Below are 27,435 nucleotides of genomic sequence, written 5' to 3'. Positions count from 1 at the left end.
AACTCTGCTGCCAACTCTTACTTTGGTGAATAGACCCCAAGAGTTTGGTCCTTTATAAGCAACGATGATTTAGCTGACATTATTAGATTGCAGCAATGGTACAATCTTTTTGGGTCTTTAACTGAGTAACCTCCAAATACCGCATCATTCCAATTACATTAATACAGCACAGAAAAAAAATAGTATAAAATAAAAGGGTATCTTTACTGAGAATGTATTTTGGATAATCCAAAGTGACAATCTGTAATAAATAACAAAATGATTTAAAAAAATTATACACAACAGTGCATTTTATTTTTGGCCAGCATACCTCAGATTACATACGAGCCAAGGGATTTCGGTGTGATATTTATGTGTATTCATTTATCTTTTTAGCAAATTGCGATGAATAAATTGATCACAGGGTGAATGTGTTAAAACATCACTAATTGGGTTGTCCAACAATTAAGAGTGCAGAAAGTTTTAAGGGCTAACAGGGTGCGAAAGGGCTGACCTTCTTAATATAGCGCCCTGCTGAATTTCTGCTAATATTTGAAAGGAGTATAAAGCATAACAACATGGTAAATTGTAAATACAATGGAATATCAGCAACATTAATGTGCAAAAACAGCAAAATGAAGAAAAATAGAAATAAGGATCAAGTAAAAACTATATATAAAGTGAAACCCCAGCAAATACATTTGGAATGTTTACCTTAATTCAATCCAATTTGTGTACCTTTGGTGATTTTGCTTTGCTGTTGGATGCATTTTCCCTTCATATGTACTTATCATAAAAAAATGTAAAACAGGATTATTTAAAAAAAAAAAAAAAAAAGTATAAATGTTTTTACCTCCTGCTTTGTATTTTAGAAAGGGTGTTACTACCAAACAAGGTAAGTCAGCCAATATCATGTTTTAAAACTCAATCTAAACATAAAACCGTCTCTGTAATATGCATCTGATTCCGAATGTTATATTTTGTGAGTTGCAAAGAATGTTAAATTCTTTTTTTGGTTACAAAATCTGTATTGATATGATATGGACACAATGATCGGAAACACAAGATATTCCTACTACTGATTGTTGAAAGATTGCCTGTAACAGATACTGGAAAATCCTAATGAGACACAGGATAATCAGCATTACATGAAAAAAGTATTGCAATAAAACATCAGAAATGGAAAAGTATCACTCATATGATATAGATCCCAAGCTATTTAACCACGGTTACAAAACAACCCATAAAAAGGGGTTCCTCTAACCAAAAAGGTCTTTTAAATCGTTGCTAGCCGAACTACTGCTTTTCATTGTGTTTGTTGGCGGAGTAAAGCTTTGTGGGTTGAAAAACGGGTTGGACTGAGCGCCAAAGCCCGTTTGTCCCATCATGCCTGTTTGTGTTACTGGGCCGCTCATGATCTGAGGTGCTTGAGGGGTGGCAAATTGGTTGATCCAGGGCGTTTGTTTCTGTTGAGACATTTGGTTCATACTAACTTTGGCTTTCTGAGAACCAAAGAGTTGGTCGAGAGGGGACAAGTCTGGAGCAGGTTTGTTGTGTAGCATCCCTGGAGGACTGCTTAACGCATTGAAGTTCTGCACGCTGGCAGGGGTTGATATTGGAGTAGTCTTGCTCATTCCGACAGAACCGGTACCACTGAAGAAATTTTGGTTTGGATTCCCAGGCCCCATGCCGAATCCAGTAGTGTGGAAGCCAGGGTTGGCATTAAAACCATTTTGTAAATTACGGTTTGCACTCATGTTGTCAACTGGTGTTTGGAAACCTAGGCTGCCTGGTACGTTAGCAACAGAAGAAAACCCGCCTGGGGCAACTTTAGGGTTTCCACTTGAAAAGCTGTTCAGCGATGACATATTTTCCATCAGTGTTAAGGTGAGATCCTTGGTCTGCAAAAATAAATAAATATATATTTTTAAAATATATGATGAATAAGGTGCTTACTCCCTACTGCCTTCATTTTTCACTTTGTTTTTATTCTCTCACAAGGATTAGATTGGCAAGCGTTGCAATTAACATCAAAGACATCAAGCATCAAGAAGTCTGTTCCTGAAACCCAGAAAGTATCATATGTTCTCAGCATGCATAAAACCTCTGCTCACGTGAGACACCCGAGACTGGGCTAGGAACCAAATCCTAGGCAATGCCAACAGCCGGAAATTGGGAGACAGTGACACATATTATACGAGTAAGAGGGGGCAAACCATAAAAAAAACAAAAAGCTATATTTTTAAAAACCATTCTGTTCCCTCTTAGATCACTCAGACAACGTAACCCTTACAGGGCAATAACATGATAATAGGTTGATATTAAGCATCTGTACTATACACATAATAAGCTTAATATAATTCCTTGCTATCCTAATTCCTCAAATCTTTGTGGCTTTTGATTTCTCGGCTAGTTTTGCAAAGATTTGTTACCTGTTTGACTGGTGGCATGGGTGGCACTGAATTAGGAATAAGAGGCTGCTGGCTCTTCATTTTTTGCACCTGCTCCTGCTCTTTTGCGAGTTTCTGCTTCTCTTCAAGTGTAAGCGATGCCTTTAGAGATGAAACAAATAGGTGTAAGTCATTGGAACATGCATTGATACATAACAATTTAATAATGTAAACAAACATCTATGTGGCAGGAAGGAAGGCAGGACGAACATATCATCTGTTAAACTCAAGATGAAAATAAATAGCATTGACACAATAGAAATGACACAGTAGACAGATTAAACTAGATTTGAGGCAATAACATCATTAACTGCGAGAGTGCAAGATAATTTAGCTTGCGAGCAAATGGAAAACAAGAGGATGAATTTTTATATCGTGTGAAGAAGCGCACCCACCTTGACCGGCTGCTTCTGAGCGTGCCCGTTTTCTTGCTTGTCAGTTACGCCCGTAAGAAAATCTTGCCCCACATTGGTACTTAGTGTGTCTGTCTGCTTCAAAAGACACGTAAAATGTTTAAACACTGGATAATTATACGCTTTCAAAGGCTACAATTTTATCTATATTTTGTATACACACACACACAACATGTGTCCATAAGATAAATGCAACATGACAAAATATAAAAAGGAAAATATCTCCTTTACTGCAAAACTATATGTCTCAATAGGTAAGACTGCATGTTTTACAAGGGCAAACACAAATTTTATTTCATCTGAAGAAAACCAAAAACCACTAAATCTGTTCCCAACCAGTACCCAAAAAGTAGCAGTCTCCTGATTGTAGTTTATTTCTTCAGCAAAAAATTGTAGTAACACTTAGAGTATATATATATATATATATATATATATATATATATATATATATATATATATATATATATATATATATATATAACGCTTATATATATATATATATAAAAAAAAGGCGTTGTGTAAAAGGTTTCACTGACGGACCATAAATTGCGAAAGACATAAAGCCGTATCACTCAAACATTTAATTGGTTACCATGGTGACTGTCTCACATTTTAACCTTGACATTGAACAGCTTTCTTTGAATTAGCCTTGGGTGTGTTTTGATTGTTACCTGATTGCTTGCTTTATTAGCTTGTCCTGCAGACAGATTCAGCTGACCTGTAATATCCAACGATCTGCAAGGTAAACAGAGCCAACGGGCATGCTGTCCTTAATGAGTTGATCAGTACATTATAAAAAGTACTATAAAAGATTCCCTAAATACACAAAACTACTCACTTCTGCTGTTCTTGCATAACGTGCAGTTGCTCAAGTTTCGTTTTATGTTCTGCCTCCAATTTGCACAACATCTCTTTGATCACAGACATGAAAGAATTAAACTATGTGATAACGATAAAGAAAAACATTAAGGATTAAAAATAATCTATAAAGCATGTACTGCCTGTCTAATGGTTGGTATAATGTAGGGATAGAGATGGGAAGGTCTGGGAAAAAAATGAAAAATTGGGGAAAAAAAAACGACCGTTTTTTTTCCAAAGGCATTTTTTTTTTATTTTTTTCCTGGAAAAATTGAAACAAAATGAAGTGTGGAATATCTTCTTTTACAATGATAAATAATATGTTCATGACATGGCATTCAAACTATATAACAGGAAGACCTTGATGAAAGATGCACTGTGTCCACATCTCACTGGCACAAATAATTACTAGTTACTTAGCGTTCCCATTTGGAAATAGTGCTAAGGTGCTGATTGGGCGATTGGGATCGCTCTCCCTGTCTTGTTTTTTTGTGTTGATGGTTTCTTCATTTATTTTCATGCTCCCAGCTTAACAAAATAATTTTAAATTTGTAAAACTACTCCACTCTGCATTTAAAAAAAAAAAAAAAACGTTTTTTTCCCATGGTTTCAAAATTTCAGAAATTTTTTTTACACCTCTATGTAGGGATAATAAAGACAATGCTACATAAGTAAATATAGTAATAATAATGCAAGACTATATATATTTTAGTCCTTACCTGGTTGAGGTTAAGGTTATTATCAATACTAAGAGGGATTAAGTGGGGTAACACTTTCCCTGCCAGTTGCTCTTTGGTAACACCAAGCTTCTTATGTGTAAAGGTACATTTGTATATTCCTGTCAGAAAAAAACATTTTAGTCAACGTATGACAACGTTTAACTTCAGGGTATGGGAAATCGTCTGAGGTACAAAAGATGTACAAAATTGTTTTTTAATGGGACTGTCGTTATAAAATTGTGTTACAATTTCAGTGCGCTCCATAGTGTATGTATAGAAATAAAATACAGTATCACATCCATTCATGCCTTTTTGTTTTTATTTTAAATATATATATATTTTAAATAAAGTCATTTTGTCTGGGTCCAACAAGAAATGACACGTTTGTTTGATTGCAATAGATAATAAAAGCTCAAATACCTAAAATTCCCATAAGAACCGCTGACTCCTTTGATGGAATTTGTTGCAGGAAAGGAAGAATTTCATCTAACACATACCACTTATCCAGGTATTCCAAAATCTTTCCCAAGCAGACCAGTGAATTTACTCGCACCTATTGGAGAAGGATGTTAGAGAGGCTTTTCTATTAAGCCAAAGCAAGTGTGACATTGAGTTCACATACAATCTGCTTTATTCACTAAGGTGAGTGACTGCACCTTCATGCATGCTATGCCTTGACTGAGTGGGGACAAGCTCTTCATCATGAAATCATTTCTTGCAAAGGTTCCAGGACACTTTAAGAATTCTAGATTGTCAACATGCAAATAAGAACGGCATTGGCTGTTAAGGTGACAAGACCACTTTTTAAATTGTGCACGAAAATCACTTATTATACAGGAAAAAAAACTGGATGTGCACCAGTGTTTAATTCCTTACTCACAGATACACAGGCTCAGTTGTTTTCACATGCCTCATACCATGCGCATAGTGCTACATAATGGAATAATGTTAGATAATAGTCTCATTTGCATGTCTGACTTATCCTGATTATATCTAGTGAATGCTATACGTCATATGCTATGGTGATTAAAAAAAAAAAAAAAATGTACTCACCGCGAGAGAGGAAGTCTGTAGACACGCAGTCTTAATTCTTGGTATCAGAGAGTTTTTCATGGATGGATAATCAATTAGGTTAGCAAAGGAAGGGATGATATTTAAGCACAGCTCCTACAATATAGAAATAGGATCAACTTGGTGTAACAGACCAGAGAATGTTTTAGGGGAAAAATAAATCAGAGCCGTCGTGACAGGGATACCTGAATCTGAATCGACGGGGCCTCTAGAGCCCTGTAAACCATGGGTAACACGCTATTCTTGATTTCGTCAGGTGGCGTTTTGGTGAGAAGGAGATCCATTTTTTGGAGAAATATAAGAAGGATCTGGAAACAAAGACAGCACGTGTTATGAATACGTTCAAAGCTATCGGAAACATCAAATTTAAGTGACAATTCAATGCCTTTCACTTACCATGTTGCTAGCCTGAAGGCATGGAAATTAAAAGTAACACAATAAATTAGGTTTTTCAATAAAAAAAAAACATATATATTGTTGTAGTGATCAAAGAAGAACCAATATCTGTAATAAATTGTGAAATACAGGAATGGTCATTCAATTACAACAATTTTGGATACATTTGGTCTTTGGCTATTTTGGCCCCCTGAGTAACAATGGTTGACCAGTATCAGTAGCGTACCTAGCGGGGGGCGGGGGGGGGGCGGTCCGCACCGGGTGCCGCTCATCAGGGGGGTGCCAACTTGCCGGCACCCGGCACCCCTCCAGCGGCGGACATTGCTGTCCGTCTCTGGAGGGGTGCCGGGTGCCGGCAAGTTGGCACCCCCCTGCCGAGAAGGCTCGCAAGGGAGCGGTATCGGAGGTCTTTAACAGACCTCCGGCTCCCTTGAGTGATTTTAAGCCGGTGGAACCGGCTTAAAATCACTCAAGGGAGCCGGAGGTCTGTTAAAGACCTCCGATACCGCTCCCTCGCGATCTGCGCGGCAACTGCTGCTGTGCGCCGGGGTTTGTTGCCAAATCCCGGCGCACAACACTGAAGCCGCGCCCACCGCCGTCCGTGCCCTCTGAACCAGGAAGAAGACAGAAGAAGAGGAGCGAAGAGAAAGAAAAGGAGCTGACTGCTGTAAGAAGAAAAGAGGAAAGGTAGGAAATCATTCAGTTAGAGTGAGAGTGGATTGGTATGTGTGGAATCTGTGGATTGGTATGTGTGGAATCTGTGGATTGGTAAGTGTGGATTGGTATGTGTGGAATCTGTGGATTGGTTTGTGTGGATTGGTTTGTGTGGATTGGTAAATGTGAAATCTGTGGATCGGTAAATCTGGATTGGTATGTGTGGAATCTGTCGATTGGTATGTGTGGAATCTGTGGATTGGTAACTGTGGATTGGTATGTGTGGAATCTGTGGATTGGTATGTGTGGATTGGTAAGTGTGAAATATGTGGCTTGGTATGTGTGGTATGTGTGGAATCTGTGGATTGGTAAATGTGGATTGGTATGTGTGGAATCTGTGGATTGGTATGTGTGGCATCTGGAATGGTAAGTGTGTATTGGTAAGTGTGTGAGAGTGATGGGTGTTATGCTGTACCATTTCCAATGTCTTTTTCATTATATAATTATGCTCTAAAGTACATCATAACTCCCATCACTCTCACACATTTACCAAACAACACTTACCAATCCACACTTACCATGCTGTTCCATACAGTGGCAGAGCTGGGAGACAGAGGCCTTGCACCCCCACCCCAGGACTCCTGAAAGGTAAGTGAACTTCAAAGGGGGGAGAGGGTAGATAGTTGGGGGGGGTAGATAGGGAGAAGGGAGTGAGACGGGGGGGATAAGGGGTAGATAGGGAGAAGGGAGTAAGAAGGGCTAGATAGGGCAGAAGGGGGTGAGAATGGGTAGATAGGGAGAAAGGAGGGTAGCAAGAATATTGAAATGAAGAGTCAGAATGAGAGAGCGAAAATGAATGGATTAATGTGTGGATGAATTGTGTGAATGAGTGAGAGAATTAATGAATTTGTGTAAATACCGTATTTGCTCGATTATAAGACGACCCTGATTATAAGACGACCCCCCAAAATCTGAATATTAACTTAGGAAAAAAAGAAAAAGCCTGAATATAAGACGACCCTAAAGGAAAAAAGTTTTACCAGTAAATGTTAATTCATGTAAACTATTTTTTTTAATAAAAGCTATGATTGAGAAAAATATTTTTTTTTTGTTTTTATTTCTTGTATTTTCCAACCTGTCCCCCAGTTACGCACATCTGCCCCCAGGCTTGCCACACCAATATGGCACTGTGGCCCATGATATGCCTTTTAACCCTCTATATGCCACTGTGCCCCATGGTATGCCTTTTGACCCCCTATGTGCCACTCTGCCTCCAGAAATGCCTTATACCCCTATATCCCATTCTGGCATTTAGGGGGTTAAAATGCATATTATGGGGCAGAGTGGCATAAGGGAGGTATAAGGCATTTCAGGAGGCAAAGTGGCATTAAGGGAGTTAAAAGGCATTATATAGAGCACTCTGCCTCCAGAAATGCCTTATACCCCTGTATGCCACTCTGGCATTTAGGGGGTTAAAAGGCATATTATGGGGCAGAGTGGCATATAGGGAGGTATAAGGCATTTCAGGAGGCAGAGTGCACTATTAAATGCCCCCTTAACGCCACTCTGCCTCCTGAAATGCCTTATACCTCCCTATATGCCACTCTGCCCCATAATATGCCTTTTAACCCCCTAAGTGCCAGAGTGGCATATAGGGGTGTAAGGCATTCCAGAAATGCCCTACACACACACACACACACACACACACACACACACACACTTACTTACTTACTTACCGGTGCTTCCAATTTCCTGCTGTATTGCCGGGGCAGCGGGTTGACGTCTCATTCCGCGGCAGCCGGAAGGAGGTGGAGTTGGCAGCGGGGGTTTGTATGCGTCCGTCGCAAATACCTTCCCCGGCTGTCAGAGATCAGGAACTCTGGAACTCTGATCTCTGACAGTCGGGGAAGGTATTTGCGACGGACGCATACAAACCCCCGCTGCCAACTTCACCTCCGGAAGCACCGGTAAGTGTGTGTGGGGGGGGCGACGACAGGAGGATCCAGGTCCCCTGCAGCGGTGCGGGGGATCTGGACGACCCCGATTATAAGACGAGGGGTATTTTTCAGAGCATTTGCTCTGAAAAAAACCTCGTCTTATAATCGAGCAAATACGGTAATTTGTGTGAAAGAATAAATTATTGTGTGAATGAAAGTGAATTAGTGAGTGACTGTAAAAGTGTTTGTTTTAATCATAGGTGTATAGTTGATTTGTCAAAAAGGCAAAGATGGTATAAGCAGGGTGTTTATGGGACAAAGATGGCACAGGTAGCATGTTTATGGGACAAAGATGGCGTACACTCGGCTGTTTGGGAACAATGCTGACTCATGCTGGGCTGTTTGGGGCAAATATGGCACATCCTATGTGTGTGTAATTTGGGTGCTGGTCAGGTTCTATGTGGGCAATGTGGACGCCGGTTTTTTTGGAGGGTTATTAAAGAAAGCACTATTATATGTTCAGTAAATGTTATTTAAACGTGTTTATTTTACTTATAAGTTATTAATTTATTTTTTCAGATTTCTTGTTGTTTACAGTTGACATACAGTTTACAAATTGGTGCAATAAATATTCTTGCCAACATAATTTTGTAGATGTCTTTACATTTTGGGGGGGGGGTGCCACTTACAGGATCCGCCCCGGGGGCCAAATACTCTAGGTACGCCCCTGACCAGTATTCACTTTTTCTATTATAATATGTTGTTTTTAATTTACACAAAAGGTAATAATAATAATACAAATATATAAACAAACCAGTGCACTCACATTATACTTAATTCACATAATTCTAAAACAAAAACATGAAAAAAGCTGAACAGGCCCTTATATAAATGAGACAATAGAGTGGAGTAAGAGCTGCAGAAGGGTAATGGAAATAAGCAAACCTGAATAGGCTCCTGCTGTCTGAACACGGGCCCTAGTTCTGGTAGGATGAGCTTTATGTACTCTTCTTTTGTGCACTCCTCTGCAATCAGAAGTACGTTGGGCAGGACAAACGGCACCATATCAGGGTTTACAAATTCAGCCGTCAATGCTGGCAAGATACGCTGAACAACAACGCGCTGAAAATAAAAAAAATGAAAAGAGGTACATATAACAGCGTGCATACAGGAAATAGAACCGACGATGAACTTAAAGGGACAATTTAGTTTCCTTGACAGCCCTACTAAAAATACAGATTTCAGTACTTTAATATGCATTCTTAAGAAAAATAAAAAAAAGTACTTATCTGTTATACTACTTGCAGCAGCAGGGTTTCAGGGGTCTTCCATTTGCAAGAGGGGATAGCATTTTTCTAACCATTTGCAGTCCTAAAAACAATCTTCACATTCACTCTCTATTAATTAATCTAGTGCAAGTGGCTGAAGCAAACTAGCTTATTATTACTAATCATTTTAAATTAAAATTAGATATTACACCTTTTCCGCATATTGTTATAGCACCATTATTAAAGCTTTGTTAACATTTTGTTTTATGAACTAGTACATCATGTGGTCACGGAGGGGAATGTCTGACCACTAAATCGTGTTTTTGCAATCAGGTGGATACAGAGAGGGCATTCAGATGTGATTTCGTGATATGAGCGTTACTGTTTTAGTCATTGCATGTATATCGCTGGGTGCTTACAAACCTTTGGCAGCTTTGGAAGAACTTTTGGGAGCCCTTTAAAAAACTGTGACTTCTGGAGATTGTCTCGTTGGAAAAGCGAATCAAAATATTGCAGCGTCACAGCACCAACATCATCAAAAAAGGGGATCTGTAAGAGCAAAACAAGACCAAATAAAAGCCTCTTTAATAGGGAACTTATACAGCTACTTAAAAATGAATACACACAACGGCAGTAGTGTTTTTTAGCTCATGTATAGGTGGCATTTTTGATAAGCCATACGCTTTGTAATGTGAAAGGCTTGACGCTGCCCTGAAATATGTGGAAGCTTCAGGGCAGTGTAACGCCACAAGGTCTCTGCAAGCTACCATCTTGCCACAAGCTCTTGTAAGCTTGGATCTCCCCACTTGTACACCAACGTATTATGTCACTCACGGCTAATGAAATACTGACTGCATACATATGATAGACATATGACAAAAATTCCAGAGAATAAAAAGGAGTTTGGGTCGTGTATGTCTAGATAGCAATTACAAGGCTTTTTGTATGGGTCTATCAGGATCAGGATAGTAACCAAAACTCCAGTGTCTCACATGAAAGGACTTGCATAGCTCAGCGGTGCATACTTTAATTTTGATTATCCATGAACATGTCCTTATTAGAGTTTCTAATTGTTATTGTATGTATAACAATTGCTTGAATCAATACCGTGACAGCTGTTTGCAAAGGTCTACATAAAAACATATCAAGGGTTTGAGCCAGTGTGGGGACTATTCACAATGAGTCATTGCTGGGTCTCAATATACCAGCATGGGGTCACACTAGATTTTACCTTTGTCATTTGATCGGCATCAGGCCTAACAGCAGGTGTCACATTCAGTAGAAGTTTCACATGTTCTCGCACATCTTCTGGAATGTTTGCAAGGACATTTGGGTTTAAACGACTTAGCTGAACAAAGTGAAAGGACAAGAAAAAAAATTATTGGAACAGAACTTATTGTTAAACTGCATTATTATATTAAACTAAATTACACTTAAGAAAAGTAACATGGCAAAATTACTCAAGCATTTCTGTATTTAAAATGTTCTATATATTTATAATTGCACAAAAATGTACTCTTGTTAATGCGGGAATGAAAGAGAATGGGGTAGTTAGGCTGCATCAAAAATAAATGTATTAAATATTAAAATTGTAGAGAATGATGCAGAAAACATGCTAACAAAGTCTGGCTATGTAACTATTTCCAGGAGCGGAACAAAAATTGATGTTTTTGCTACCTCTATATTAATACAATTGCCATTTAAATTTTAAACACAAGGCCATTAAGTACTGCAGAACATACCTGATCCAGCTGTCTGCTAAAGCTTTTATAGATATCTTGTTTGTTCACTTCAAAGATGGGCTTTCCTTTGTTAAAAACGGCATGGATGACCATGCCAAGCGAGTACATGTCACTGGCAGGGTCACAGCTCACAGACAATATATATTCAGGCGCCACGTACTCCGGATTCGGCAAACAAAGCGGCGGTAAGTTGGGATCCCATTCTTTACACACAAACTTTGGCTGGAATAAGGAAAACGGGCTTAACGATTTCAGATGCACAAAAGGCACAATGTGCTAAACCACACATGAGGCCTAAAGACACACAAAACGTAAACTATTCCCACGATATCAAATGCATAATTGGCGCAGATGGAGGAAGCTGCTTTCTGAGGCGCTCAGACCTGAACCATTTCAAAAACTCATTGCCCGCATCATCTCAGGGTCTGGAACAAGAAGCACAGACCTTGGATTTGATTTCTCGCATGAAGAGCATGTTGGATGTGTGGTTCGGTGTGTGTCTGCCTACAAAGACCAGAGCTAACCTTTCCCTTCCTACAAAACGGAAAGAAGAGCACTATGCGTGGTGATCTCCTGCCCCAAGGACCATCCCCAAGTGTCCGCGTTGCAGAAGCAGTCAGGGACCCAAGGTGAGCACATAGCCTCACCTCCGGGACACACTATGTGAGGGGGGATCAAGAGGGAAAGAAACAGGACGTTCTGCCTCACAGAAAAAAACTAAAATATAATTGAGATGCAATTTGATGTAATTAAATATTTTTTTTTAACTTAAATTTGCTTAAAGTGAACGTTTAGCAATAAAGAAAAGCTATGGAAAACATGCAACAAAAAATCCAAACATTAGTATATTTGTGAAGTACCTCTTGATCACTTTGATTCAGTGCCGGATTGCAAAAATCAAAACCCATTATCTTCCATGCTCCCGTTTTATTCAAAATGATGTTCTCCGGTGTAAGGTTTGCATGGATCATCTTTACACTGCTATGTAAAAATGACAATCCTTCAGAGACCTGTGAGAGATATTATTAATGTTTATTGATTTATACAGTGCCGTCATATTTCACATAAAGGATCGGTTATGAGTTACGCTTGGTAAAAACCTCTTGGGTTAATCCTAAAGGCTTTTTATTGCATTTGATATTTTTTTAATAGTAACCAAGTGTGCAGATAGGAAAACCTACCTGAAGCAAGCCATATTTTGTTTCTATATCATGCAGTTTGTGTTCCTTTATGTCAGAAGGCAGAGGAGATGGAAGACTGTCCCAGCATCCAAGTACATTGGCCAAGCTTGCAAAGACTGGCTCTGTACAAAACGCAAGACAATCCCTGCACAAAATAAATGAATGCATTACATAAAGTCAGTACACATGCAGTCAAATAAAAACATAATAATCACCAATTAACGGTCATTAACCACCAGGATCAATTATGAGTTTAGCAACGTATAAAAACTGTCCCTGGAAAATATATTTCATAACAGTTTTTAGTTTATTTCCCAAAAACTTTTCTTTTGAGAAAAATGTAATCCATCATATGGAGATGCCTGGTTTAGTGTGTGGACTTAAAAATACCGGTATTATGTAGCCCTTGATTTGAAAAGAAAAAAAAATCAACTTACATCACTGAGAGCAATTATGTAAATAGACAGTTTTGGAGAATAGAGACAAGACCCAAGCCTGAGGGGCTGATACGAATTCTGTAATCAATTTGAACTATTTTGATTGGGCTGTCGGAGATCCAAAAATTAACGGAGTGCATGTGGCCCTCTATGGCTGCGATTAAGAGTCCCTGGATTAGAAGACACGAGAACCCCAGCTCTTGCAGTAGACATACAGACAACACACCTGGACTCTTCTAGTGGATGTTGGACAGTGAGCAGCCTTGGGTGCCGGAGCCGTGTTAACTGCTGAACACCTCGCTTGAGGGAATGAATAATTTGATCTTTTTCAAATTTCTGGTATTTGTCAATTAACTTTTTATCAAACACAAAAACAGCAACTTCCTATAGAGAAAAAGAAAGCGTTAAAACAATGAAAAACAAACAAACAATAAAAATACCAATGGGAAGACAAATGCACCAGGATGACAGACAAGCACTAAAAAGAGCACAGCTCCAAAAATCCTGGGCGCCAGGTAGCCATGGTGACTCGCCTCCGCCAGCTGCTCTCAAAATTGTGTAACTTTACTAAGAACGTGAAGTAGAACATATCGGCAGATGCAACAAGGACATAGAGAACATTTCTCATAAACTAACCCCCTCTTACTTCCTCCGACTTGTCTGCACAGCAAGTAAGCTGTCTGCTGCTGTCTCTTGTGGCCAGTAACGCAGGCGCCCGTGTTCGGTGTGCCCGCGGCACCTGCCTCAGTGTCCCCATAGGGCCTGGTTATAGGGGGGGCGCTTAGGAATGTGCCCGCAGTACATGGCGAGGTGCAGACAGGTTGGAGGGAGTAAGGGGGGAATAGAATGTGCAACATTTTTCTCTATGACCCTGTTGCATCTGCTAATATGTTCTACTTCACGATCTAAGTAAAGTTATACAATTTGGAAGCACGGCATTGCATTTGAAACCTCGTTTATTGTATGTGTCAGTCGGGCTGGGAGGCAGATTGGCAGAGGAACTGCACTGAGAGCAGCTGGCGAGCCACAGCCAGGATATCAGAGCATCAGGCACAGAGGTATTGGGGGTGAGATAGGGCAATCAGCTGCAAAGTTTGGGCAAACTCCATCCCAGACCCCTGCGCCCCACTGATTACACAAGGGCATATCGAAATATCGACATGGAAGGGGTTAATACTGCCACTGTGAGCCGAGCAGATTACAATCTCGTTTTATTGGCACCGTGGTGCTTCTGTGTGATCTGAGGTCACTTGCCATAACTTGTGTGTGATTCATATTGGAGATTTTTATATAAAAGATTCATGATGCTGTCAAGGGCTTAAATTTGATGACACTAGATTAGCGTGTGGCGATTTGGTTAGAAGGTCCCCATTTTACGGTCATTACAGAATCTGGGAAACGTGAATTTTTGTTGTGAAATCCTGACTTTTGACAATGTCTGCTCGTACACGACTTAAATGCCAGGCACAGGAGGGGTGCTTTTTAGAATGTTTGTTTTTTTACATTTCTTGGCTGGCTCCTAGTTCCATACCAAATTTGCCAACCCCTGCCATGGAATAAGCATTTCATATTACTAGCTAGTATGTCCTCCTGTTTATCCACAGCAGCGATAATGTTGATGTCACAGACTTGGGGCCTTTCATCGGCGGCTAATAAGGGTCATCTGCAAATTAAACAAATGCAGAATGCATTCTAGGCTCTGCGTGTTAAGACACGTTGACTTAAATCAGTACTTGGCTCAGGAGCTCAACTAGGAAGCTGAACTGACAAGAAATGTGTAGTCCGCTTGCTTAAATCCATAAATAATCTGAGAGCCGTAGTGAGTTTCCTCCTCAAATTGACCCAATGGGCTATAATCTCCAGAAAGTGATCATCCTAAAGAGTGCCTCAATCCAACTGTGCCTGTAATGAATGCACCCCCCAAAGCATCTACGTCCAGCCTCCTCGACAGAAAGTCATCTCAGGGGCCTCTTCTTCTATACCAGACAGTATGTCTTATTTATTGTTTATTTTGCATCCTTCGTCATTGTAAATTCTCTACAGAATCTGCTGACACTCTATACATGAAACTTAAATTAGGAATAATGCATGTAAGAACAAAACCAAACAGGAGATAAAGGAGAAGAAAAAAAAAACCATACCTGTTTAGTAGACTTTTTAGTGCCATTAAAGATTTTCCAGGCCAGTCCATTGCCACCACTGGCTATATGCTTTCCCACATCGAATTCCCTCGTCACAGGATTGCCCATCACCGCACTGGTAACGTCAGCCGTTACCTTTGTGACAGTGTTTTTTAGCTTATTCAGCATGGACTCCATGTTGGTTTTTGTATTATCTTATGCACATGGGGAAAAAAATGAGATTAATGTGATCCGTTAATTATAAAATCCTCACATAAAAAAAAAATATAAATCAGGGAAAGTACAATAATGAAAAAAGGAAACGATGCAAATGGGAAGAACTGTCAAAAATGATTTCCTGCCTATTGGTTTTGGATAATCACTTAATAGTAAGATACAGTATACTAATATATATATATACCCACACATATACACAAAGTCTAGCTTTGACATCCCTGGGGATGATTAGAGAAATATTCCCGCTCAGGCATGAAGGGATTCCCACCTCTCTTCTGAGCAAAATGATCCTGTGCTTTAAAGGGGTTTCTGTCTTCACCTGGATCAAAGCAAAATAATTGGGATGCCTTGGAAAGGAAATTTGATGGATATGCCTTTTTTTAACCTTATTACATAATATTAGCAGGATATTATGATCAGTGCAATTTCTAGCATATTTTTGTTTAGTTCTTCTAGGGTTTTCTGGAGGGATAAGTAGTCTTAGGACAGTACGGTGCATGTATTTTAGGGGTAGTTTTTTTTAAGCTACACAAGCCATGTCCAATTAAAAAGCAAAAATAAAAAAGTTGCCTTTTTTTCCTCTTTCCTTCAAATCTTTTCATATTAACCCCTTAATGACAAAGCCCGTACATGTACGGGCTCGAAATGCATTGTTTTCAATGGGTTTAGGGATCGCCCATTGTCCTTAAGGGGTTAAACGATGGATGAGATAGATCAATGCAGTATCTGAAGAATATTAAACAAAGAGACGAATTGAACAAACAAAGTTATTTTTTTTTTTTTTAGATGTGGCCAAAACTTTTGGATACATAGGATTTTACCCCCCAAAAATTTTGCTGCGCTTGGTTTATCTTCCTTAGATGAAGCTCTTGTTTTGCTTCACCGCTTTGTGAAGCCCTCCATTGGCACTGTTAGCACAATCATGAAATTTAAAATCATTATGCTATCCTACAAAACCCTCCGTTGTACTGCTCCCCCATACATTTAACAAAATACCCCCCTACTCAAACCCACTTCTTCAAAGAAGAATAGAATCCATCTTATCTTATAGAATTCCCTATGTCATCTAAGGCGGTATCTCTCCCTCCTTCTCTATATCTTGTGTCTTCTACACCTCACCCCTTCTAGATTGTGAGCTTGCGAGTGAGGGCCCTCCTAATGGATCGGTTTCTCTTAAAACTAGAACTGACAGAGTGTCATACCCCTTGAATGTATGTACTGTAAGAAGGGGTGCTATATAAATAAAAAAAAGATAAGAAAAGTACACAATCGTGAAATACAACCTAAAAACCAGCAACTGTGTATCAATATGTAGAGCATAAGTTAATATACCCAATATAACAGAATTTTTAATTGCCAGCTGGCCCAGAAAAGGGACCATCTTGGAGACCAAATGGAAACCAATGGTGGTCCAAAGATTCTATCATCTGATTATTTTCTATTTACTTCAAAGCATACAACCAGTCTAAGAGGATAAGAACTGTTAGTCAATGTTATGTTACATACTACTTGTTACGTACAGCGCTACGGAATTTGATGGCGCTATATAAAACAATAAATAATAATAATATTTAGCAGTATTGAGGACACAAAACTGTATAAAAACCTAATTTGCAAAGGTACAATACCAGGAAGTCTATAATAATAATAGTTATTATACTTATAACTCTATAAATGATTGATCAATAATTTAGGGAAAGCAAAAATGATAAACGTATATGAGCGGGTTGGGCTGCCACAGCATATTGCATGGAAGCCAACAAATTCACTATATATAACGCATAGTTAAATCAGCAAGATGACATCCAACGCGCTGGGGTTTTTTCACTATAGTTGGTAAGACAGTTCAACTCCTCGCTGTACATTAAGGACCAACCCTACTGAGCTTCTGCGGCAGGAAGAGCTTGCCTGGCCCTGTATAATGTATAGTTAAGTCAGTGAGATTTCTCCAGATCAGCTTCACCCATCTGCATTACGCAGGTCCAGTTTAGGCATTCCTGCAGGAGAAACTGGTCAGTGTTGGTCCTTTGTTGTGAGTATTTTAGCGAGGGTGTAACAACCAAAACTCTCCTGCCAACTCTCTCTTAAGTGAGTAGACCCCGTTATCATGAGTTACAACCGGTAGATGAATCTTGGGGTCTTTTAACCCCATGTCTATATAATTACAAGTATACAATCCATTCAAACAGAGCAATGAGTTAATAACAGCTAGCCACAAGTTGCTACTCAATGAGCATACACTATACATCATTACTCAAGTACAATATTATTCCATATGATTCACTGTTTACATCCATTGAGGTGCTGATGACTTATGTCTTGACCTGAGGTGTACCCAACTTACATGACGTTGGTCACAGTATAAGGCCAAATGCTGCATACCTCACTGCTTGCACCTGACAGGCCACCCCCACTCAGGTGATCCCCGTCCCTCTGCTGGATTCCTCCCCACTACCTCCCATACCTGACAGGCTTTGCTTGCAGACCCTACCTCTGCTGGGCGCGCTATATTTTAGAAATCCTCAGTCTTATCTCTGACAGACAGAGGTGGCTCCGCACCTGTCAAGCCACTCTGCTTATTCTCCTCCTCAGGCGGCTCCACATCTCACAGCGCCTGACAAACACCTACGTCGCTTCCGCTCTGACGTAAAGATTGTCTTCGTCAATGAGTTGTAAACCATAGAGTCGGGCACAAAACAAACCCCGGGGAAGAATCATTCTCTAGCGCCTTGGCGCACATTTCTATATGATCCGCGATTCGCGAATAGATTAGAAGTGTATGAGAGGTTTTGCAACTACATTAAAATGGCTCGTGTAGTAAAGACAAGTGAGAGAGTGTTATATCTGTCTCTATTGTTTAGTACCAGGCTATTATAATAAAGTCCTCCTGGAAACCCGGAAGACAAAAGAAAATCTTTGTCACGTTCGATTGACATCTGTGTACTTTTGTAATTGTAGCACAAACTAAACCCCGCTTTGTAAAACATGCACAGATTGTACAAGTCGAATTCTCAAAAAAACACAATTACAATTATTGCTAGAAACACACTGCATGTAATTTTAGTATAAATATTTATTAAGCACATATCTCTTTCCCGTTTTTTTTTGGTTTGTTTTGCCCCATTTAAAGATGGTGAATTTTTGGTTGGCGCACACGGTGCGTAACCACTAAGCGCTTGCCTTGAACAGAGCCCTATACACAAGATGCTCAATATCGATTTATGGTTAATTTGCGTGTCGGTCACGGATGTCGTTGTGCTGAAGTGTCGCCCTAACGGCCTCTTAAACACCTGACAAATATTCGTTAATACGGACCTTTGAGTGCCATTTTGCGTTTCTTCAGCATTGGGTGCTTATTTGTGGCGTTAACCCTAGTGCTTAGAACTCGTTAATCTCTCAGGTCCTCGTGTCACGTGACAGGTTCTGGTAGAGCGTGACGTCGGCTGGTTGGGATGGCGGCAGATTTGACTCCAAGATTCCGTAGGATTCGTAGTATGGGCGAGTTGAGACCCCGCAGGAGAGGTAGGCGCGCCGGCAGTTGTGTGAATATATGTATATCACACAATGTATATCTCAACCAGACGACATCAAGAATTAAATACACCATGGAGATATTAATGCTTAAAAACACCTGTTGTCAGTGACTGGATCTATGGTTTAGGACTATGTGTACCACTGACTGTCTACATATCCACAATTGCTCGTATAACAATGCCCTGCTTTATCTTTAATATAAATCTATTTTTGTTACTAAGTTGTGATTCATTATTCAGTAGTCACTTGGAACAACTTGAATAGGTCAGAGTATGTTTTCAGATTGGTGTTCCCTGTGCGCCATTAATTAAAAGTTAGCATATACTCCTTGCGTCCATCGAATACGTAAAATGAATATAAAAATCTCCCTCTAGGTGTTGGAGTCATTTAGTATGTTAGCAAGGTGTATTCAAGATGTTACAGCGATATTAGAATAGCCCCCTGCGAGAAGATTGTCATCATGACTTTGTAGAGTCTTTCTAGATTCTGATATATTTTTTATCCATTTTATATATCAGCTCACTCGTAATAATGAAATGCCTTAATGTTAGGTGATCTTACCATGTTTGCGTCTTTCTCTAAGGTTATGCAGGACCGTTCCAGGCCACCCAGCTCTGGAATAGTATCATCCACGCGCTGAAAACAGAAGTGGAGGTGAAGAACCGGAGACAGCATCTGAGGACTTATTCCAGCTGTTTCACGGGGTCCGACGCCGTGGACGTTGTATTGTGTCACCTTATGCAAAATATGTATTTAAGCAGCCATGATATTTCCCGGAATAAAGGCGTCCAGCTCTGCCAAGCACTCATGGATCACAAAGTATTTGAACCTGTTGCTTCCAAGCTCTTTAAGATGGATACTGATTTTGTCTTTGAGGACAGCAATAGCAATTTTTACAGATTTATAGAATCTAAAAAGAGCACCAACCTCTCATCTGAAGGAAAAAGTATTGGAAAAGTTAGGAGACTCTCCAGGTTGGTTTTATGGTGTTTATTTTATATATAAACCCCTCTCTTGTAATAGTATTTAACGCTGAATGCCTTGCAAGGTATTCACAGAACAGGTATGAGCTTCCCTTCATCCTATTAGAATATCTTCCCTTTTAAAGTTTGTTACTGTTTTATTTTGTAGTATTTGGTAATTTTTTAAACGTAACGTTCTGTACTTTCCACGCACAGATCTGGACATGCCTCAACAATATGTAATCCATCAGCTCTGGACACTGCAAATGAGAAGTTAACCCAGCTGCTTCACTGTATATGCGATCATCCCAACGTACATCTAAATCCTGCCCTCAATAACTTGACCACCACAGTTTCACAGAAAGGTAAACAAGATTTAATGCCTGCAGAAGACTTAACATTTTGGAATTGACTAATATGTTATGTATTTTCTAGAAAATTAAACAAAAAATCCCTATAAGCCTTGGTTCTATACTCGGAGCTGTGGGCCCTATCACCAATCTGAGATGCCAGGATACCTTGCCAAGTTTAGGAGGTTCAAAGGACCCATTGAGATTGTTTTCAATCATATACATGTACTAGAGCTTCTTTAGCGAAAGAAGAGCAAAAAAAAAAAGGAATATAAATTTGAACCATTTACGAAAATGGTGAGACATAAGACACACGCTAGGACATTTAAAGGGTAACCCTCATCATTTTTAGTACTTGTATTAACTTAAGAGACAACAAAACAAAATGTTGTTTTTTTTAAAAAAAAAAAAAGCATTTTAAAATAGTTAAATGTCTTACATAATATTTTTAGACTGCAGCATATTAGTGATTGGTATGCGTTCAAGCTCTGTTGTTTTAGCCCAATCTAATAGACAAACAGACTGACGCCTTATCTTACTGCCTTGTGGTAAGCAACATATTTGTCTTAAAGTTTAAAAGGTATGGGTTTTATGAGTATTGCCATAAAGAATCAGCTCAGTGTCGTGTTTGAGAAAGGAACGTTATCCAAGATATCACATGACTGATATATCACTATCTTTTCCCCAGTGAAGTCCAGAGGAAAAAAGTATGTAATGCTGAATAAACTAAGATTGAAAATCTGTTAATGGGAATACTAAAAAAGCCCTGTTTGGTTAAAGAAATCCTTTCTCCAACAGGCTTTCGTTAGTTGGTGTCCGCATCTGGGTGATTTAGGACCGAGTCATCCTATTTACCATAAGGCAGTGTGATGAGAAGCTAGGGTGTTTGTCTCATAGATTCGGCCACGATAACACAGCTAGAACACATACAAATGGCTAATATGCAGCCAAAACGAGAACTATGAAAAACAACGCAATACTTTTAAAAGGTTCTTTTTAATGTGATATTAGATAAAATATGAGTTCCCCTTTAAATATCTCTTACAAAAAATTACTGCAGTTTTTCTGAAGTAATACTGCAGTTTTTTGGACATGAAAAAACTGCAATACTGCACTTTTACTGCAGTATTACTGCACTTTTACTGCATTTGTACTTCACTGTACTGCAGTTTTACTGCAGTATTACTGCACTTTTTTTATATTGCAAACCTACAGTTGTAATTCAATGTACTGCAGCTTTATTGCATTTGTACTTCCATACAAAAATAACTGCAGTAAAACTGCAGTACAATGAAGTACAAATGCAGTAAAAGTGCAGTATTGCAGTTTTTTCATGTCCAAAAAACTGCAGTATTACTTCAGAAAAACTGCAGTAATTTTTTCGTAAGGGATGTTTCTGCTGTTGCAATACAATTTAGCAATGAGCAAGATGGACACATGTAGACTCCTATTGTGAAAAAATAAAGGTTTTAGTGATAAATATATTTTAAAATGAAAATATACAAAATGATTATATGGTATATTTGCTTGTAGATACTGAAAACATATGGAAACAGCAGGTTATGGTACGGCTTCTTCAGCTAATCCACATTCCTGTACTTGAAGACATTTTGGAACCTCCGATTAGAACTGAGCACAAAACACACTTTAGTGATCTTATTGTTTCCAACACATTTGTAGACAGAGAAGTCCTGCAAACCATAAACTTGCCCAAGTAAGTATCAGTATATCTGTGAAATCTTATTATTGTGTTGGGTAATCTTCATTTTCTGGGATATTCAGTTCTGCTCAATCAGGATTATTATTGATATTGTTACTTTCCCAGCTGCTTCAAATCAAACCAAAAGTTATTATACTTTCTATATCACTGCAGGATCCTTCGCACTATAATCCAATATCAGACAAAAAAGGCAATATTAGGTGAACAATTACATTAGTTGTGTTGTGATTTTTCCATCATGTTTGAAAACCAAGTTAAGCACTTTGTGTTTGTTGTAGTGACATGACTCCTACAGGTGATGCATGACTTAAATAGAAACCTCAAGATATCTATTGCACCCCTTAATTAATTTCATGACACTCCACCCCAAGCTGCACAGTGTTAAGTGACCCTCCACCTTAAAAACATAGACAACACTGGTATAAAACATACCTTGCCTCATTTGCTTTGTCTGGAGAGTAAGATGATTCTGGTTTCTAATTAAAATGAATAGTGATGTCATAGTTTGCTATATATATTAGTTTGCAGTATATTTTACTGCATCGAACATTACAATCCTAGAGCAGTTTCATTGTCACGCGGTGCAGCATAATAGACGTTTCCAACCTGGTTATAAAGTTGGATTTGTTTCGTTTGTTTGTTATTTCTCTCTTAGGCTGGATAGGTGGCTGGCTGCGGCTGTCGAATGCTTGGAGTATTTCCCCGATCAGCAGATAGTAATGCTAAGTCAGCAGCTGCCACAGAGCAATTTTGCAAACGAAGGCCTGGACCTGTATAAGAAAATGTTGTTTGATGTTATTGCGAAGTATTACACTCAGGAGAGAGATCCGTTTTTGGACAGTTGGCTTCTCAAGCTACTTGGGGGAATTGTTGAACTCCTGGGTAAGAGAATTTTCATTTGTAAATCATGTCGTCATACCTGTCTGTGGGGTATGTAGCTTTGGGAATATGACCGCATGTTATGTCTGCTTAAAGATGCCGTTCTGCCTACTCTGCTTAATTTAACACCTTTGTAACTAAATGCAGCATTAGAAACAATTGGCGGTACCAAATCCTTCCCAGAAATAATTCTTTAATCAAATAGAATTTTAACCAACTCATCCATATTTGTCAAATCACATCAAAGCAGTCACTGCCAAGTATTATCTACTTAATATAATGGGACTCTGGTGGCAAAATGGAACTGCGCCTTTAACATGCAATTTTTAATACCATTTTTTTGTTCTAAGCTGCCTTCATAACAAGGTTACTGATGCAATGTATTTCTACAGAGCGTGGAAAGGAGACCCCCGCTTTAGAAGCCGTGCAGCTGTACCTGAGGTTACTCGTTCCAAAAGCAAGAGAGGAGTTCCGCAGATTAGTGCTATTCATGGCAACAGCCTCTGACGCTAGTAGCTGCAAACTGCAAAAACAAGTAACAAAAAAATAGTATTTTTTTTTCTCATACTGTCAGATAACGGTCATTCAAGTGATAATGTTTGCATTCCTATTAAAGCTTCATTTCAGCTCTTTAAAAATATAAAAAGGGGTAGTGAAACTGGAATTTTAGAGTCATGAAAGAGCAAAACATGGTTTAATGCAGAGGACAGAAATAGCTTAAAAGGGTCTCCAGTGGTGTATGCAGTGATGTAGGTTAGCATTGACTAAAACCTGGTTTTCTCTAATAAATATCTGCAGGCTGCCATTGTTGATTTGGGCAGAGTTGTGTGATTAAGACTGAGCCATTCTATTGTTTATCAAACGGTATGATAAGGAGCCAAGTTGTTTTGAAGACCGGGCTAAGATAACTCACCTAGAGTACATACTTATGACTAAAATACAGATTTCTGTCAAAAACAATGCGTCTGTACCACAGGCAAGGAGAAGATCCAAATAGATCCCTTTGGTTTTCTGGTTGGCAGCTATTGCTGGGGGAAACCCCTTATCCAGGGCAATTTAATTGCATGATGTACTGTAAAGCCCTGGCAGGTGACTGTACATACAATTCTGTACTTTTAATACGGATGTCTCTTTTCTCCACCAGTTTGATAACAAGGCAGTGGTGACCAGGACTTTAACCAAAATACTTTTTCAAAGCCCAGTAATTTCAAAAGTCCACAGTGAGGAATTTACTGTGTTTCTGCTGGAAAACTGCAGCGAGCTCTTTAAGGTGAATGGAAATATTGCAAAGTTATTATTGGGCCATAATCAGCATTTTCCCCAGCTAAACCATTTATTTTCAGTAACTAAATTGTATACTTCTGTGCTGGCACAAGTGTACAATGAAGGCTATATGTTGCTTAATTATTGCTTTACCTTAACTCTATTGTTGTTCACTACTAAACCAGTGTCCTTTTGTAAATCCCTAAATGTTGTTTTCCTCTTTATCAATGCAGACACCCGTTGCTTTACTGGATCTTATAAGTACAAAACTGAGGAGTGTGCAGAATGGTGAAGACCCTGATACTCACTCAGGTACGTGAACCACGGTACAGCAACTCTTTATTAATGTATTTATTGATTATTTTTTACCGCAACGTGTTAAACTTTTAATTGTGCATTTTGGGGGGGGGGGGGATTCCGTGTTTCCTTGATTGTCAGACGACTCCTCAAAGTTTTAATATTAATTTAGGAAAAAAAGAGCCTCAATATAAGACTACCCTAAAAGAAAAGCTATACGTTTTACTAGTAAATATTAATGTAAACTATTTTTCATATTTAATAAAAATGATTGTTTTGCTTTTATTTGCCAACATGACCCCCAGTTATGCACATCTGCCCCCAGATATGCCTTATAGCCCCTTATATGCCACTCTGCCCCCAAATATGCCTTATACCCCCTATATGCCACTCTGCCTCCCTGATATGGCTTTAACCCCCTATATGTCACTCTGCCTCCCTGATATGCCTTATATCGCCCCCACCAACTTACCAATGCTTCCCCAGACTCGTTGTGATGCACATAGACAACATCTGCTGCCCATTGGTTCCCCTGGGGCTTCTATGACCGAGCACGGGAAGGTCATGTCACGGAGGTTCTCTGTGCGCATCGCGCAGACTTTCACCGGCTGCCAGGAAGGAGGATCCACGTCCCCTGCAGCGCTGCAAGGGATCCTCCTCTCTGGTCATGTCACGCCCGCACTCCGTCATAGAAGCCCCCAGAGGAAGTGCCGGCAGCAGCGGAGGTTACCAGAGAGTAGGATCCAGGTCCCCTGCAGCACTGCGGAGGATCTGGATCTTAGTCTTATAGTCAGACCTCTATTTGAGGTCTGATTAGAAGATGACCTTGAATATAAGATGAGGGGTATTTTTTTTAGAGCATACGTCTTATAATCGAGAAAATACGGTATATAACCCTAGAATATTAAATGAATTTGCTTGTTATGACTGTAGCTCGGTGAGTACAAAACGCTACTCAACAAAAACAGAGAATGCAAGCAGGTTCTTCTTGTGTAGTAAGTTGGTCCCTAGGATTTTCCTTATAAAGCAGCCTAGTCTATGTGAATTATGCCACACAACTGTGCATCTCTCCCCACGTCTAGTACAGAGATAAAATATCTAATTAACTACTTAATGACAGACTCCGGGAAGTTTTCTGATCACTTTTGGGTGACGTTGGCTTGCATATGAAGTATCCCTTCATATGCAACTATGATGAATGTTTTTTTGTTTACCTGTTAAAGGCTTCACGTTTTGCCAGTATTTGACACTTGAGGAGTTTGAAAAACAACGTTATTACTTCACAACAAGCGAACTGCAGCTTTTAGTTGAGACGATCAGCCGGGACAAGACAATCGCAGAGAAGAAGAGGAAGAAAATGATGAAAGATTTCCAGAAGCATCACCCTTCAGCTTTTAGGAAACATCCCCTGGACTGATTCACCCTTGAACGTTTTTTCCATTTGCACTACGCAAGACGCTAGCTGTGTTTTCAAGGATTAACTCGCCACGTTGTTCATGGGACAATATTACTTCCACCCGAGGTAAAAATGTAGGAAACGTGTAACTGTGAGAACGTCTTTTACTTGTAACCTAGGATGGTATTTTGTGTGTTCGTGTGAATTACTACTGATTTTAGGTGACTTTGGTTCTAGCTGCTACAGCCTTAGGAGAAGGGATTGTTAGGAATTCAAGATTTTGATTTCTAAAGACTAATTTATTTTAGGTGTGTTTGGTTTGTAAATATTTACATTAGGGATTGTGCAATTGCCCGCATTGTAAAAATACATAGGCAGAGGTGTATATAATTCATCTATAGATGGTGCTAGCCAAATTGATAAAGGTAGAGTTGAAACAATTCTACATGTGAGATTTTACCCATTTAGCTCTAGTGTAGCCACATAAGAATTACAAATACAGCTGATTGGTGGTCTAAACATGCAGTCGCTGGCCAATTTATTAGGTACAGCAGTTCAATTGCTTGTTAACAAATAGCTAATCAGCCCATCACATGGCAGCAACTCAATGCGTTTAGGCATGTAGACGTGGTCAACTTGCTGAAGTTCAAACCAAGCATCAGAATGGGGGATTTAAGTGACTTCGTAAGTGGCATGGTTGTTGGTGCCAGACGGGCTGGTCTGAGTATTTCAGAAACTGCGGCTCTACTGGGATTTTCACACCAAACCATCTCTAGGGTTTACAGAGAATGGTCCGAAAAAGAAAATATCCAGTGAGTGGCAGTTGTGTGGACGAAAATGCCTTGTTTCTCCAGAAGAGAATGGGCAGACTGGTTTGAGATGACAGAAATGCAACAGTAACTCAAATAACCACTCATTATAACCAAGGTATGCAGAATACCATCTCTGAATACACAACACGTCGAACCTTGAAGCAGATGGGCTACAGCAGAAGACCACACCAGGTGCCGCTCCTGTCAGCTAAGAACGGAAAACCAAGGCTACAATTCACACAGGCTCACCAAAATTGGACAATGGAAGGCTAGAAGAACGTTGCCTGGTCTGATGAGTCTCGAGTCCAGCGTCGAGTCCAGTTCAGGCTGGTGGTGTTATCGTGTGGGGGACATTTTCTTTGCACACTTTGGGCCCCTTATTACCAATTGAATGTTTTCATCACCTTGTAGAAAATATGCCACGAAGGCAAAAGGGGGTCCGACCCATTACTAGCAAGGTGTACCTGATAAAGCGGCCAGTGACTGTATATCTGTAATCCTGTGATTGGTGCCACAAGATGCAATGCACAATCCATGAGCGAGAGGAGGGATAAAGAGTGTGAATGCAAACTTGGTGGTAGGAGGAGATAACTTTTATACTGTATGTGGTATTTTTAATAGAAATTTCATTAGCACAATGTATGTATATAAATTGTCATAACCTCCATTGTTTTAACTATTCCCATTAGAACTCTCAGTACTACTGGGGTTGCTGAAAATGCAAATAGAATCTGGCTATTCTGCATCTGGTTAATTTATT

General features: G+C 39.5%; 2 protein-coding genes across 5 annotated transcripts; one reads left to right on the top strand and one right to left on the bottom strand.

Annotated features, from left to right (window-relative positions):
* Nucleotides 1–983: 983 nt before the first annotated feature.
* SCYL2 (SCY1 like pseudokinase 2) lies at nucleotides 984–18,096 on the bottom strand. 4 transcript variants are annotated; one of them, XM_053463488.1, is made up of 19 exons: nucleotides 17,954–18,096; nucleotides 15,247–15,440; nucleotides 13,332–13,489; nucleotides 12,669–12,813; nucleotides 12,348–12,497; nucleotides 11,488–11,709; nucleotides 10,977–11,093; nucleotides 10,169–10,294; nucleotides 9,423–9,599; nucleotides 5,887–5,898; nucleotides 5,676–5,798; nucleotides 5,473–5,586; nucleotides 4,840–4,972; nucleotides 4,420–4,538; nucleotides 3,681–3,781; nucleotides 3,514–3,577; nucleotides 2,825–2,920; nucleotides 2,412–2,531; nucleotides 984–1,880 (listed from the first exon to the last, which is right to left on the bottom strand). In XM_053463488.1, exons 2-19 carry the CDS (start codon nucleotides 15,421–15,423, stop codon nucleotides 1,239–1,241), a joined length of 2,796 nt encoding a protein of 931 aa, XP_053319463.1. In that variant the 5' UTR covers nucleotides 15,424–15,440; nucleotides 17,954–18,096; the 3' UTR covers nucleotides 984–1,238. The 4 variants fall into 4 exon arrangements, with proteins under 4 accessions (XP_053319463.1, XP_053319464.1, XP_053319465.1 ...); XM_053463489.1 differs by having other exon boundaries at nucleotides 2,825–2,917; XM_053463490.1 differs by lacking the exon at nucleotides 5,887–5,898.
* An 810-nt stretch (nucleotides 18,097–18,906) lies between these two features.
* Nucleotides 18,907–26,316, top strand: DEPDC4 (DEP domain containing 4). Its single transcript, XM_053464128.1, has 9 exons — nucleotides 18,907–18,984; nucleotides 19,580–19,970; nucleotides 20,175–20,323; nucleotides 21,842–22,022; nucleotides 22,684–22,910; nucleotides 23,300–23,442; nucleotides 24,052–24,177; nucleotides 24,404–24,482; nucleotides 25,691–26,316. Exons 1-9 carry the CDS (start codon nucleotides 18,915–18,917, stop codon nucleotides 25,882–25,884), a joined length of 1,560 nt encoding a protein of 519 aa, XP_053320103.1. The 5' UTR covers nucleotides 18,907–18,914; the 3' UTR covers nucleotides 25,885–26,316.
* Nucleotides 26,317–27,435: the final 1,119 nt, after the last annotated feature.

Source organism: Spea bombifrons, chromosome 4 (assembly GCF_027358695.1).
Source record: "Spea bombifrons isolate aSpeBom1 chromosome 4, aSpeBom1.2.pri, whole genome shotgun sequence".
In the NCBI taxonomy this organism is placed as follows: Eukaryota; Metazoa; Chordata; class Amphibia; order Anura; family Pelobatidae; genus Spea; species Spea bombifrons.
This window is presented reverse-complemented; position numbering and strand designations above follow the sequence as displayed.